Source organism: Sminthopsis crassicaudata, chromosome 4 (assembly GCF_048593235.1).
Source record: "Sminthopsis crassicaudata isolate SCR6 chromosome 4, ASM4859323v1, whole genome shotgun sequence".
Taxonomy (NCBI): Eukaryota; Metazoa; Chordata; class Mammalia; order Dasyuromorphia; family Dasyuridae; genus Sminthopsis; species Sminthopsis crassicaudata.
In genome coordinates this window covers 245,362,100-245,375,589 of record NC_133620.1, presented here as the reverse complement: position 1 = coordinate 245,375,589, position 13,490 = coordinate 245,362,100, and the positions used below count along the sequence as shown (strand labels likewise).

At 35.0% G+C, this 13,490-nt stretch overlaps 1 protein-coding gene across 2 annotated transcripts in view; it reads right to left on the bottom strand.

The window, feature by feature from the left end:
- Window positions 1-13,490, bottom strand: part of LMBRD1 (LMBR1 domain containing 1) — a 275,804-nt gene that overhangs the window by 223,807 nt on the left and 38,507 nt on the right. For both annotated transcript variants that reach the window (XM_074310578.1, XM_074310577.1), the window contains exons 4-5: window positions 3,217-3,314; window positions 2,364-2,431 (exon numbers count right to left, since the gene is read on the bottom strand). In XM_074310578.1, the coding sequence (XP_074166679.1) occupies window positions 2,364-2,431; window positions 3,217-3,314 (166 nt within the window). The remainder of the gene's footprint in view (window positions 1-2,363; window positions 2,432-3,216; window positions 3,315-13,490) is intronic.

The window sequence follows — 13,490 nt, the reverse complement described above, 5'->3', positions numbered from 1 at the left end:
GAATTTCATGGCTGGAAGCGTCTTCGGGATGAGCACCACCTAGAGAAGAACACTGTTTATGTTTATGTTTTCCTCTATACATTTGGTCTCATTTCTTCTCTTGCTATTGGTCATTTTCAGTCACTTCATGACCCCAAATGGAGTTTTCTTAGCAAAGAAAATGGAATGATTTGCCCTTTCCTTCTCCAGCTCATTTGGCAGAGGAAGAAAACAAGGCAAACAGCCGAGGGTCGCATAGTTATTAAGTATCTGGGTTGGATTTGAATTCAGGAAGATGAGTCTAGGCCTGACTCACCATTCACACTGTACCATACCTACCTGCCTCACAGATTTCAAACCAAGAATTTTTTTCTTCACTTATACTCAAATCCCAGTTACACTGAAGTGTTCCTTAGCTATTCTATCTCACAATGATCTCTTACAGTTTTCTAAATTCCTACTGTACTTAGTATGCACTATTATCATCAGAAGTATATTCTGATTCTTTAGCTAAAAACTATAAACACATGCTTTTGATCTATCTTTTTACTTATTTTCATAGAGTTATCACTTTCCCCTATCAGTAGGCTTGCTTGTAATTGTGCTCCCTCCCATACATACATACACATATTTTCTGATTATTTATTTCCTAGGAAAAAAAAAAGATATTAAAACTTGTTGGAATTGCATCTGAAGGAAAAACAGATTCTAAGGAAGCATCTCTACTTCAATGCATTAATTAATTAGTTCATCATGTTCCCCATATTTGAGATTGTTGAATAAGTATAATATATTGCTGTGTATGTGAACATATACATGAGATAGTTTCTGCTTGGTTTAGCTCCACAAGTCCCATCCAATCACAAAATATTAAACTGAATCACTCTTGATTAGAGAAATGCAAGTTAAGACAACTCTGAAGTACCATCTCACACCTCTCAGATTGGCTAAAATGAAAGGAAAAGATAATGGTGGAGATAGTATGGGAAAACTGGGACACTGATACATTGCTGGTGAAATTATAAAATGATCTAACCAACCTGGAGAGCAATATGGAACTATGCTCAAAGGGCTATAAAACTGTGCATACCCTTTTATCCAGTAGTGCCATTATTATGTCTATATTCCAAGGAAATAATAAAAGAGAGAAAAGAACCCAAATGCAAAAATGTTTGTAGCAGCTCTGTTTATGGTAGCAAAGAATTGGAAAAGGAGTGGATGCCCCTCAATTAGGGAATGACTGAATAAATTGTGATATATGAAAGTAATGGAATTTATTGTTCTGATGAACAAGCTTATCATAGAAAGGCCTGGAAAGATTTACACGAACTGATTCTGGGTGAAACAAGCATAACCAGGAATACACTGTCTACAATAACAGCAAGATTGTGCAATGATCAACTATGAAATGCTTGGTTCTTCTCAGTGGTTCAGTGATCCAAAGCACTTTGGATCTTTGGATAGAAAGTGCCATCTGTATCAAAAACAAACAAAAAAAAAAACAACCTAAAGAGACTAAATATAAATCAACACATGCTATGTTCACTTCCTTTTTCTGTTCTTTTATCTCTGCCATAGTTTTTCCCTTTTGCTTTGAATTTTCTCTTCCAATATGATTCATAAAGTAATGTGTATAAAAATAAATCTACTACAAAAAAAAAAAAAAAGTTAAACTGAAAAGGATCAGAGATCACACTCTCACATTAAGAAAACCAAAGTCCAAGAAGTTGACTTGTATAACATCAAATAGTTCACTGTTTTCCCTACCATATTATCCTCTCTCCCTAGTTCCTTTTGCAATTTTATTGTAATTTGCTAAGCAAGACGTATTTTACAGCAAAACCAACCATAATAAAAGTGCAGTATTCAAGCTAAATAATGAGACAAAAAAATTTCCCAATAGAATACCTTCTCATTTTTAAAATGAAAGAAAGAAAACTGCACTCCAATGAAAAGGGAATAAAAGTGGTATGGACATTTTTTTGAATGGCATGGAGATTGAACTTTACAAACTCTAAAGTGTTTTACTTATAGTAACTCTTTGAAGAAAATAATTTTTTGAATCTTGACATTTCACTGGTACAGAAAGGTCCCAAATGTCCCAAACAATGCAGAAAGTCTTAAGATATCCTAAGAAGGCAAGTGACTCATCTAGCTTCTCAAAGTCAGTGAATCAGAGGTGAAACTTGAACTTAGATCTTCCTGACTTTGAGGTAAGTTATTTCAAGTAAATTTTAGAAATTGATTCACAGCTAAGGAAATACACTCAAAGTTGTTAAGTGATTTATCCTAGACTGAATACCTATCAAGTGTCAGCAATCTCTCAAAGAAGCACAAAACTGATGAAACATGTTAGTATCGTTCACACAAGTAACAATACTTACCCAACCAAAAGAAGAAGTGCGCAAATGACAGCAAATCCCAAAGTGTACTTGAAGGCTGTTTTAATTTGCTAGATAGAAAAGAAATAATGTAAGATTTGGGAGACACTTTAACTCTACAAAGTAATTGTCAAAACACATTTAATTCCAAAATGGCACATTTTTCATTTTCAAGACTTAAAGATCCAATCTTTTTTTTAACTGAGAATATATTACCTTAAATACATTTTTTACAAATTATACCATTTGGTCTTAAATTTTTTGTTGAACAATTAGGTGTTTATATAAACTATAATGCCTAAATTCCCATCTTTCAGTGCTCTACCACTATGGGATATTTCAGTAAAATTCTTAAGGACAGATCTTTCTCTTTAGAGCAAGAAAAATTCACTAATTTTTCCTCTAATTTTTTAATTAAAAATAACAATCAAATTTTTAATGTGATGCAAAACGTGACATTAAACATTTTGAATGAAGCTAAGTGATCATTATATTCAAAGTTTTGTCTAACACAGTAATAATCTTAATGGCAATTAGAATATTTAAACCTTGCAATTATAAAACAAGTTAACAGTATCTACCATGCAAGCCTTAGTAAAAACTGAGGGTAAGAGAATAATAAAATGCTCCTTGAAAATTTTAAGTTTTTCTTTTATTAAGCTCAGGAATTTTTACAATGGAGAAACAGCACAAATACTACTATGTCTACTTTTTCATTTTTCCTCTGACACTCAAGCTCTTTATATATTTTTTCATTTGGTAGAAAGGAGAATGAATAAGGAAAAATATCATCCACATTCTTATTCTTTGGTAATTTTTCCTAAACTTAAAAGTTTGAATAAAATGGAATACTTACAGTACATCTACTAGTATCATCTTCCTCCTTCTCTTCATAATAAAAGTAGACAAATGGTATCCACAAAAATACACAAAATAATATTACGGAATATAAAGCTGTGAACAAAGCAAAAAAGGTTCAATGACCTTAGAGGAAAATGAACTGATAATTTAACTGCACATTATGATAGCAAAATAGATTCTCTAAAATGCAACAAATTTCTGTGCCATCTCCATTGCTGCATTCATTTGGGAGTGTTTCATTAACCTCCCTCTTCCAATATTAGCATCATCAGAATCAACAAGAATTTACTAAGTATTTAATCTGTGCCAGATACTGTGCTAAGTGGTAGAAATAAAAAGATAAATAAAAACAATGCCTCTCACATTCTAATAGGGGAGACAATATGAAAACAACTAAGTACAAACAAGTTACATACCATAAATTGTAGATAATAGACAAATTATATATAATAGAGAAAAGGCACTAGGAGATCAAAGACCAGGAAAGGCAAAAGAAAGAATATACTGACTCTTGAAATCCAAAATAAGGAGGAAAATAATTCTAAGAATGAGGGGGAAGGGTACAGTTTACAGTCAGTACAAAGACTCAAGTCAATGCAAAGACTCAACAGGAGAAATATTATATACAAGGAACAGCACAGAAGCTCAGTGTCACTGAATTAGAGCTGTGTGAAGTAAGATATGGTGAAGAACTTACAGATTAAGCACATATTGATCAGACTGCTAGCTAACTTAAACCAGACCTATAGGCCCCAGTCATGTGAAGGCCAGGCTGCATTCCATTGTCCAAAGAAGAAGAGGCTATAAATCACCTTTGTCAGAGGTTGCATTTCACTGACCAAATTAGGGGAGGGCAGACTTGTATGACCAATCACAACACATAGAGAGTGGGATTTTGGAGGTTCTTTGTTTGAAATGTATAAAAGTTGTGAATATTTTCAAGGGAGTGGCTCTCTCCTGCTGTGAATTTGGCTCACAGACCAGGATGGGGTCCGCCTCTCAAGATTCTAATAAATAATGGTGCTTTTCTATGAGTGATCTCTGAGTAGTCACTTTTGGATAGGATTTCCTATCCCTCACAGTTTTGGGGGAGATGGCTGCACATCCCGAACGGGGATAGGCGCGCCCACGGCTAGTTTTTTCCTGTGGTCTCTGGCTCTGAGTGTGTAGTCTCCCTCCCTCTCTGACAAAAGACCTGAGGCAGAGATACTCAGTGAAAAACAGAATTGAAGACAAAAAGGAGAAATAGAGTCCTGATGGGCTGGCAGTAGTCTGAAAGGAAATCACGTGATCGTGAGGTGAGCTTAAGGCTCTATTGGATGGGTCAAGGGAGACCCGAGCGATTAGTCCTCCTAAAATTGTTGTGTTGGACTGCTATTGATCTCAACGAAAGGACTTTCTAAGAAAGGCTCTTAGGCTCTCTCTCTCTCTCTGGTGACAACGCAGAGGGACAATTGGCCTCCGCTGACAAAATTGGTTTGAGATCAAGTTGTAAAAATGGGATAGAAGCAGTTCAAAGAATTTGTCAGGACAGTAGCTAGGTATAAAAAGAAATGTAAAAGGTGAAAATAAGAGCTCTACTTGTGTCTGTCTGCTTTGTATTGTTTTTGTCCCATGTTAAAAGTTAGCAAGTTCATAAGAGATAAAAGTTCGGCCTCTGTATTGCAGGCTTAGAAAAATATCAGGCTGAATTGCTGGGAGTTGGAATTCAGAGTATTAATTCTTTCAGAGTGGCTCAAAATGTATTGGTTTTAAATCATGGAATATCTAGGCATTCTCTGGGAAGGCAGAGAGCTGCATTAAATGGGCTTGGAAGTTTAGAGAAACCCCATTTGGATTCTGGGAGGGAACAATGTTCAAGGTGAAACATTCTCTCCAGGGGCAGGGGTCCTGGAAAAAGCTCCTAGTCTGTTTTGTTGATTTAAAAAGCTCTGTTGAGTTTTAAGAACAATGATTAAGAAATTTGGGAATTGGTTATTTGAAAATTTGCTCATGATTTAAAAAAATTTTACTAATTACTAAAAAATATACTAATGGAACTTAGCTATTTTAAACTGATGGGAAAGTTTTTCCCCTTAAAGCAGTTTTCAGAGTAAAAGGGCAATAAAACTTATCTGATGGAAACTCAGGCAGTAGAAAAACATTTGATTAGAAATATTGGGATAATTCTAAAATTATGGGAAATATAATTTTGCTATTGCCTTTGCATGGTAGATTTGTTTATTCTGAGTATAAGATCTTAGAATTTGTTTGAATATTGAAAACTTTATTACTAAAGAGAAAAAAAGGAAAAAAAATGTCTTAAAGCAGCCCAGTTAGAGAGAAGGAAAAGAACAATAAAATTCAAACCTAGCCTGGGCTAGGCTACAAAACCTCTGTCTGAATAGATAAGAGAGCTGCTAATTACTGTAGAAGAACACTCAGAAGAAAGAAAAAGAAGAAAAAAAAAAACTTTAAAAAGCAACTGTATTAGTTTGATTCAGTAGGTTACCTTCTGAAACATGTTGGGTAATTTGTTAATATTGTTATGTTATGTTTTATGGAGTTATCTAGTTATTCACTGTATGGTGAATCTTAAAAGTTCTGAAGGGAAGTGGAGAGGAGAATGCAAGGGATTTATGAAGGATTGATTTATAGGAGTAAATTGGAAACTTGAATGTTATCAAAAAGGAATCAGTTGGAAAAAGAAAGGAAATTAACTGGGGGGAAGGGCAGCAGTGGAAAGTTGCCTTTGTTCCAGTTCTCGCCAAACTGCTCAAGTTGAATGGAGGGGACAGGCTAATCATTTAAAGGGAAAGGCTGCTCAGGCCCTTGATCTATTAGTCAATCAGGCCACCTAGACAAGGGAAGCTGTTTTATAACATAGATTATCTATTAGCAAAAGAAGGAGGGGTCTGTGGAAAATTAAACTTGTCCACTTGTTGCATGAAAATTGATGACAATGGACAAGTGGTAAAAGAAATTACAAAAGGCATTCACAGAATAGTTCATGTGCCTGTACAGGTGTGGAAATCCCCTTTTTCTAATAGCTGGTGGTCCTGGTTTAAACAACTTTTATGGTATGGACTAATTGTTATCAGTGGTATTATATTGTTACCATTATGTTTACCCTGTATGATTACACTAATAACCAAAATAGTCCAATGATCCCTTTCAAAATTATTGCATCCAGAGGATACTGTTAAAATGATGATCCTCCAGAAAAGAGGCTAGAGGGTGTTGGAAGGGGATAATTCTGATAGTGAACTTGATAAATAATGTGTAAGATAAGAAATTTAGCTTCTGGATACATTCAATATTCCAAAGAGTAGTTCAAGATGTCCAAAAGACAACTGGTGATGTCAGATTAGAAGTCAGAAGATAGGTAAGGACTGGATAAATATAAATATGAGAATCACCTACACAGAGATGATATTAATGCATGAAAGCTGATGAGATCATTTAACATGGTAAGTACTTTTGTTCCCCCAAAACTAATTTGTAAGCTCAAGGGTTATCCTTGTGATTGTTCTTCAAAGTGTGTATATCTCTTGCTAATGTTGCATCTTTCTTTTTTATTTTTCTTCTCTAAGGCAGATACTTAACCTCTTATGCTGTGGATTCCATTGGTATTCTGGGGAAGCCCATTCATGGATAGAGAGAAGAAAATCAAAAACAGAAAAATAAAAATATAATATCTATAGTTGTTGAACAACTAGATGAAGACCAACAAAGGAAACTCTGGGAATTCTTATGTCTACAGATCATCTAATTCAGTAACTCCCCAAAAGAGAGAAAAATAAAGATATTTACAAACATGCCTAATCTTTAAAACTACAATTTGCCAGCAGATGCCGCCATCTATCTTTTTTGATAACATTTTCCTGTGTAGAAAAGTTTATAATTTTAAGCTTCAAATTTATAACTCCAAAGTTTCAAATATGAAGTTTATTAACAAAGGAGCTGGATTTCACATACAAAGAGTCATTAAGGAGTATGGAATGTTAAGATTCAAGTGGGTCTTTTTTCTTCTGGAGATAATAGAATAAAATTAAATCATGACATTTTAGATGAGTTTGAAATGCTGAGAAGACTATTAATATGCAATTCATTAAAATTTCTATTAGAGAGTAGACTTTTCTATAATGCTCATTTAATTTTTTTGTTTTAAATTTTACTCATTTTTAACATGGTCTAATATCACTTCAAGAGTTCAACAGTTACAAATGCATAGAAGTTTACAAATTTAAGAATGAATCAATTTCTGAGCTCATAGTATATTTGTGTAAAAATTATTCCCTTAGATGAGAGGTTCTTAATGTGGGTGTCCAAAGGCAGATTTCTGGAAAGCCACAAATTTAGATGAGAGCAAATGACATCTGTGTATGTGGCTTTTTTCTTTTTTTTTTGTCCTCTAACTGAAAATTAGCATTTCCTTCAGTTACTTAAAAGCTTTCTCAGAAGGTATCCATGAATGGGCTTAGAGAAGGAAAAAAAAAATTAAAGATGTAACATTAGCAGAAAAGCTATACACACTTTGAAGAAGGACAACATTTGAGCTTACAAATTAGTTTTGAGGGGAAAAAAAAGTACTTACATGCATGTTAAAAATAAATCCCATTAGTTCTAAAGTAGCATAAATCACTAGTCAAAATTGTTTATTAAAGCGTATTAATTCTAACTGAAGAAAGGCCATAGTTAGAGAGCCAGTCTCCAAGTCAAAAAAAAGACATGCATTCAAGTTTAGTCTCTCTTAGTTTTTCAGTACTTTTAAGCAACTCTAAAACTAATAAGCAGAGAAAGTGCATTACCAACAGTGAAATAAAAGGTCTTATCTTTATCTAACTAATTCAAAATGTGCAATTTGTCTAATACAGACTTTTATTTTAGGAAACACACAACAAATGCATACAAAATTTGAATAAATCAATGGTCATTCTCAAGTCTTCTTAGCTGGATCCTCATCCAGAAAATTAACTTTTTCTATAAGGTATTGTCCCACAGGAGTCGGCCCTAACCCCTCTTTTCTCTCTGAAATACATTACTTGGCGATTTTTTTTTTTTTTTTTTGTCTCTTTTTGTATTCCCAATGCTTAGCATCTCATAGCTAAATACCTAATAAAGGTTTACTAACTGATTAGTGACATTGTTAGGCCAAAGTAAATGCAGTTTAATATTTTTCTGAGCATAGCTTCAGTTGCTTTTTGTGATAGTTAAATGTAAATAAATATTACTGTAATATAATAAAGACAAAAGAGAGGATTGCAAAGAATCCTGGTAAGTATTAAATGATGTAGAGTGACATAAGCAGAACCAGAACAATTTATGCAAGAACATTATAAAGAAAAACAAATATTTGAAAAACATAAGAACCCTTACCATAGCTTAATTACTAATCATGTCCCCAAAGGATCTATGTATGACGAAACACATGACACTACTTAACAGGAAGGTATTAAGCTCAAGATAGAGAAAGATGCATATTTTTGGATATGATCAAATATTTACATTCATTTTAATTGCCTATGCTCATCTGTTGCAACTATTTTTTTTTTCTTTCTAGCTGGGAGCTAGAGGTGTGAGGGGGAGAAAAAGGAGCAATAATACTATGAGAGAAGGGAGGAAAAAGAGGGAGAGGACAATACTATGGGGGGAGGGAGAGGAGAGAGAAAGAAAGAGAACAAGAACAAGCCCACCTTTTTAAAAAAGGCACAGAAGATGATAAAATGAAATTCAAAAGAAGCCAAGATAAACAAGATACTTTATAACTCTTTTTTTTTTTTTTAATTTTATAATTATAACTTTTTTTTGACAGTACATATGCATGGGTAATTTTTTACAACATTATCCCTTGCACTTATTTCTTTTCAGATTTTTTTCCCTTCCTCCCCCAACCCCCTCCCCCAGATGGCAGGCAGTCTTATACGTGTTAAATATATTATAATATATTCTAGATACAATATATGTGTGTAGAACCGAATTTCTTGGAAGAATTGGATTCAGAAGGTAAAAATAACAATTTACACTCATTTCCCAGTGTTCCTTTTCTGGATGTAGCTGATTCTGTCCATCATTGATCAATTGGAATTGGATTAGCTCTTCTCTATGTTGAAGATATCCACTTCCATCAGAATACATCCTCATACAGTATCATTGTTGAAGTGAATAATGATCTTCTGGTTCTGCTCGTTTCACTTAGCATCAGTTGATGTAAGTCTCTCCAAGCCTCTCTGTATTCCTCCTCTTGGTCACTTCTTACAGAACGATAATATTCCATAACATTCATATACCATAATTTACCCAACCATTCTCCAATTGATGGACATCCATTCATCTTCCAGCTTCTAGCCACTATGAAAAGGGCTGCCACAAACATTTTGGCACATACAGGTCCCTTTCCCTTCTTTAGTATTTCCTTGGGATATAAGCCCAGTAGTAGTATGGCTGGATCAAAGGGTATGCACATTTTGATAACTTTTTGGGCATAATTCCAGATTGCTCTCCAGAATGGTTCGATTCTTTCACAACTCCACCAACAATGCATCAGTGTCCCAGTTTTCCCACAGCCCCTCCAACATTCATCATTATTTGTTCCTGTCATCTTAGCCAATCTGACAAGTGTGTAATGATATCTCAGAGTTGTCTTAATTTGCATTTCTCTGATCAATAGTGATTTGTAACACTTTCATATGAGTGGAAATAGTTTTAATTTCATCATCTGAAAATTGTCTGTTCACATCCTTTGACCATTTATCAATTGGAGAATGGCTTGATTTCTTATAAATTAAAGTCAATTCTCTGTATATTTTGTAGATGAGGCCTTTATCAGAACCTTTAATGTAAAAATGTTTTCCCAATTTGTTACTTCCCTTCTAATCTTGTTTGCATTAGTTTTGTTTGTGCAGAAACTTTTTAATTTGGTGTAATCAAAATGTTCTATTTTGTGATCAATAATGGTCTCTAGTTCTCCCTTGGACACAAACTCCTTCCTCCTCCACAAGTCTGAGAGGTAAACCATCCCATGTTCCTCCAATTTATTTATGATATCATTCTTTATGCCTAAATCTTGGACCCATTTTGATCTAATCTTAGTATGTGGTATTAAATGTGGGTCCATGCCTAGTTTCTGCCATACTAATTTCCAGTTTTCCCAGCAGTTTTTGTCAAATAATGAATTCTTATCCCAAAATTTGGGATCTTTGGGTTTGTCAAATACTAGGTTGCTATTTTTGTTCACTGTCTTGCCCTGTGAACCTAACCTATGCCACTGATCAACTAGTCTATTTCTTAGCCAATACCAAATGGTTTTGGTGACTGTTGCTTTATAGTACAGTTCTAGATGAGGTACAGCTAGACCACCTTCACTTAATTTTTTTTTCATTACTTCCCTTGAAATTCTCTATTATAGTTTTGCTATATATTTCTTCTTGCAGCTCCCTTAATTTCTCTTTTAAGAATTTAGATGCTGCACCACTTGGTGCATATATGTTTAATATTGATACTGCTTCATTATTGATGCTACCCTTTAGCAGGATATAATGCCCTTCCTTATCTCTTTTAATTAGATCAATTTTTGTTTTTGCTTGATCTGAGATGAGGATGGCTACTCCTGCTTTTTTGGTTTTGCCTGAAGCATAATAGATCCTGCTCCACCCTTTTACTTTTAGTTTGAATGTATCACCCTGTTTCAGGTGTGTTTCCTGTAAACAACATATAATAGGATTCTGACTTTTAATCCAGTCTGCTAACTGCTTCCTCTTTATGAGGCAGTTTGCCCCATTCACATTTATGGTGAGAAGGACTAATTCCATATTGCTTGCCATCCTATTAACCCCTGCTTATGCTTTTCCCCTTTCCTTCCCTCTTACCCCCCTACCCAGTATTAAACTTGTGAACACCACTTGCTTTTCACAGCCCTCCCTTTTTAGGATCCCTCCCCCACCTTAAAGTTCCTCCCCTTATTTTACCCCTTTTCCTCACAATTTCTGTATTCTCTTTCCCTTAGCTTACTCCTTCCCTCTCACTTTTCAATGAAGTGGAGGAAGTTTCACCATAAATCGAATATGTCTATTGATACACACTAAGTTCATCTCCCTCCTTTCTTTCTCTCAGATATAATAGGTTACCTTTGCCTCTTCATGAGATGTAGTACCACCACTTTACAATTTTTTATGATATAATTTCCTTTCCACCTCTAGTTTCTAGGACAAATTATACATATGTTCTTTACATATTTTTATGGCAGAAGTATAGTTCTCAAGATTTCTTTTTACCTTTTTAGAAATCTCTTGAGTTCTGTATTTGAAGATCAAACCTTTTATGTAGGTCTGGTTTTTTCATCAAAAATAGATGGAATTCATTTATTTCGTTAAATGTCCATCTTCTTCCCTGGAAAACGATGCTCATTCTTGCTGGGTAAGTTATTCTTGGCTGCATAAAAAGTTCCTTAGCCTTTTAGAATATCATGTTCCAGGTCCTTCGTTCTTTTAATGTGGATGCTGCTAGATCCCGGGTTATCCTTATTGTGGATCCTCCATATCAGAATTGCTTTTTTCTAGCAGCTTCCAATATCTTTTCCTTTGTCTGATGGTTCTTGAACTTGGCCACTATATTTCTTGGCATTTTGATTTTAGGGTCCCTTTCAGTAGGTGATGGATGAATTTTTTCAATGTCTATTTTACCCTCTGTTTCCAAAACGTCTGGGCAGTTCTCTTTGATAATTTCCTCGAAAATAGTGTCCAAGCTCTTTTTTTTCTCACATTTTTCAGGGAGTCTGATTATTCTCAAATTGTCTCTCCTGGATCTGTTTTCCAGGTCTGTTGTCTTTCTAATAAGGTACTTGACATTTTTTTCTATTGTTTCATTTCTTTGGTTTTGCTTGATTACCTCTTGGTTTCTCCTAGAGTCATTCATTTCTATTTGTTCGAGTCTAATTTTCAATGATGTATTTTCTTCACTCACTTTTTTAATATCTTTTTGTAATTGTCCAATTGTGTTTTTATCTTCTATGGAATTTTTTTTCCATTTTATCCATTTTATTTTTTAGAGAGCTGATTTCTTTATCCAGCTTACTAATCCTGTTTTCCTTGGAGTTGTTTACCTTTTCCAGCTCACTAATCCTGTTTTCCTTGGAGTTGTTTGCCTTTTCTAATTCACTAATTTTGTTTCTCAATGATTTGATCTCTTTATCCACTCTATATGACTTCTCCAGGCTCTCTTTCCAAGCTTCCCTTTCCTTTTCCAATTTCTCTTCTAGCTCTCTTGTGAGGGCCTTTTTGATTTCCTCTATGAGATTTTTTTGTATTGAGGAGCAGATCATATCCCCCTTAGGGGATTCCTCTGGGAACAGTCTGTTTTTAGTCTCCTCAGTATTTGAAGTCTGCTCTCTCTCCATACAGAAGCTGTCAATGGTTAGAGCCCTTTTGAATTTTTTGTTCATTTTGTCAAGAGCAGAATGGAAGAAAACAAATTGACAAGAGAAACAACTGGTCTGTTTTGGGGGGGATGGGGCTGGATGGTGTTAATGGGCTTCCTCTATAGACTGGGGGTAGGGCATCAGAAAGTCACTAACAGAACAGTGATGGTTGCGCTGTGTCTGTGCTCTGAGGCTCTGAGAATGAGCTGAGTCACTCCAAGTGGGGGTTGGGGGTAGCTGGTTCTGAGAGACACTAGCTTTCCGGGGTTTTAATCTTCATCTCTTGGTGTTTATACCCTCTCTGCTGCTCCTGGCTTGCTGCCAAGACGAAATATCCACACTGGAGCAAAAGTCTTTTTGCAGAATTGGCAGAGATCGTACCCCTCCCCTTCCGGTGTGAGCTGTGTGAGCTGTCTGTCTCACTCTGGCTGCCTCCCCTCAGTCTGGGCCCAGTCTGTTCGACCCTCCCCTGAGCAAAAACAGACCTTTTCTGGTGAATTTCAAGGATGTCTTCTCTTGGTGATTATTTGTGGGTTTCTTTTCTGGTCAAGCATTAACTCTGAGGCTTGTCATGAAGTAAGTTCTGAGAAAAAACGAGGAGCTCAAGCAGCTGTCTGCCTCCACACCGCCATCTTGGCCGGAAGTCTCAAAATGTAGCTACTTTATAACTCTTAAAAAGTAAGAAGTGTGAAATGGAAACTCAAAGCTTCATAAAGAATCTTCTCCTTGTAGCCTACTGTGAATGGAAATGCTTTTTCTAGGGCAAACTTAAACTCAGAATTTTAAGAAATTAAAATAATTTTGAGAAAAAAATCTAATCAAGTACTAAAAATAATTTAAAATGCAAACAATTTAATAAAGGAAATAAAGCACCT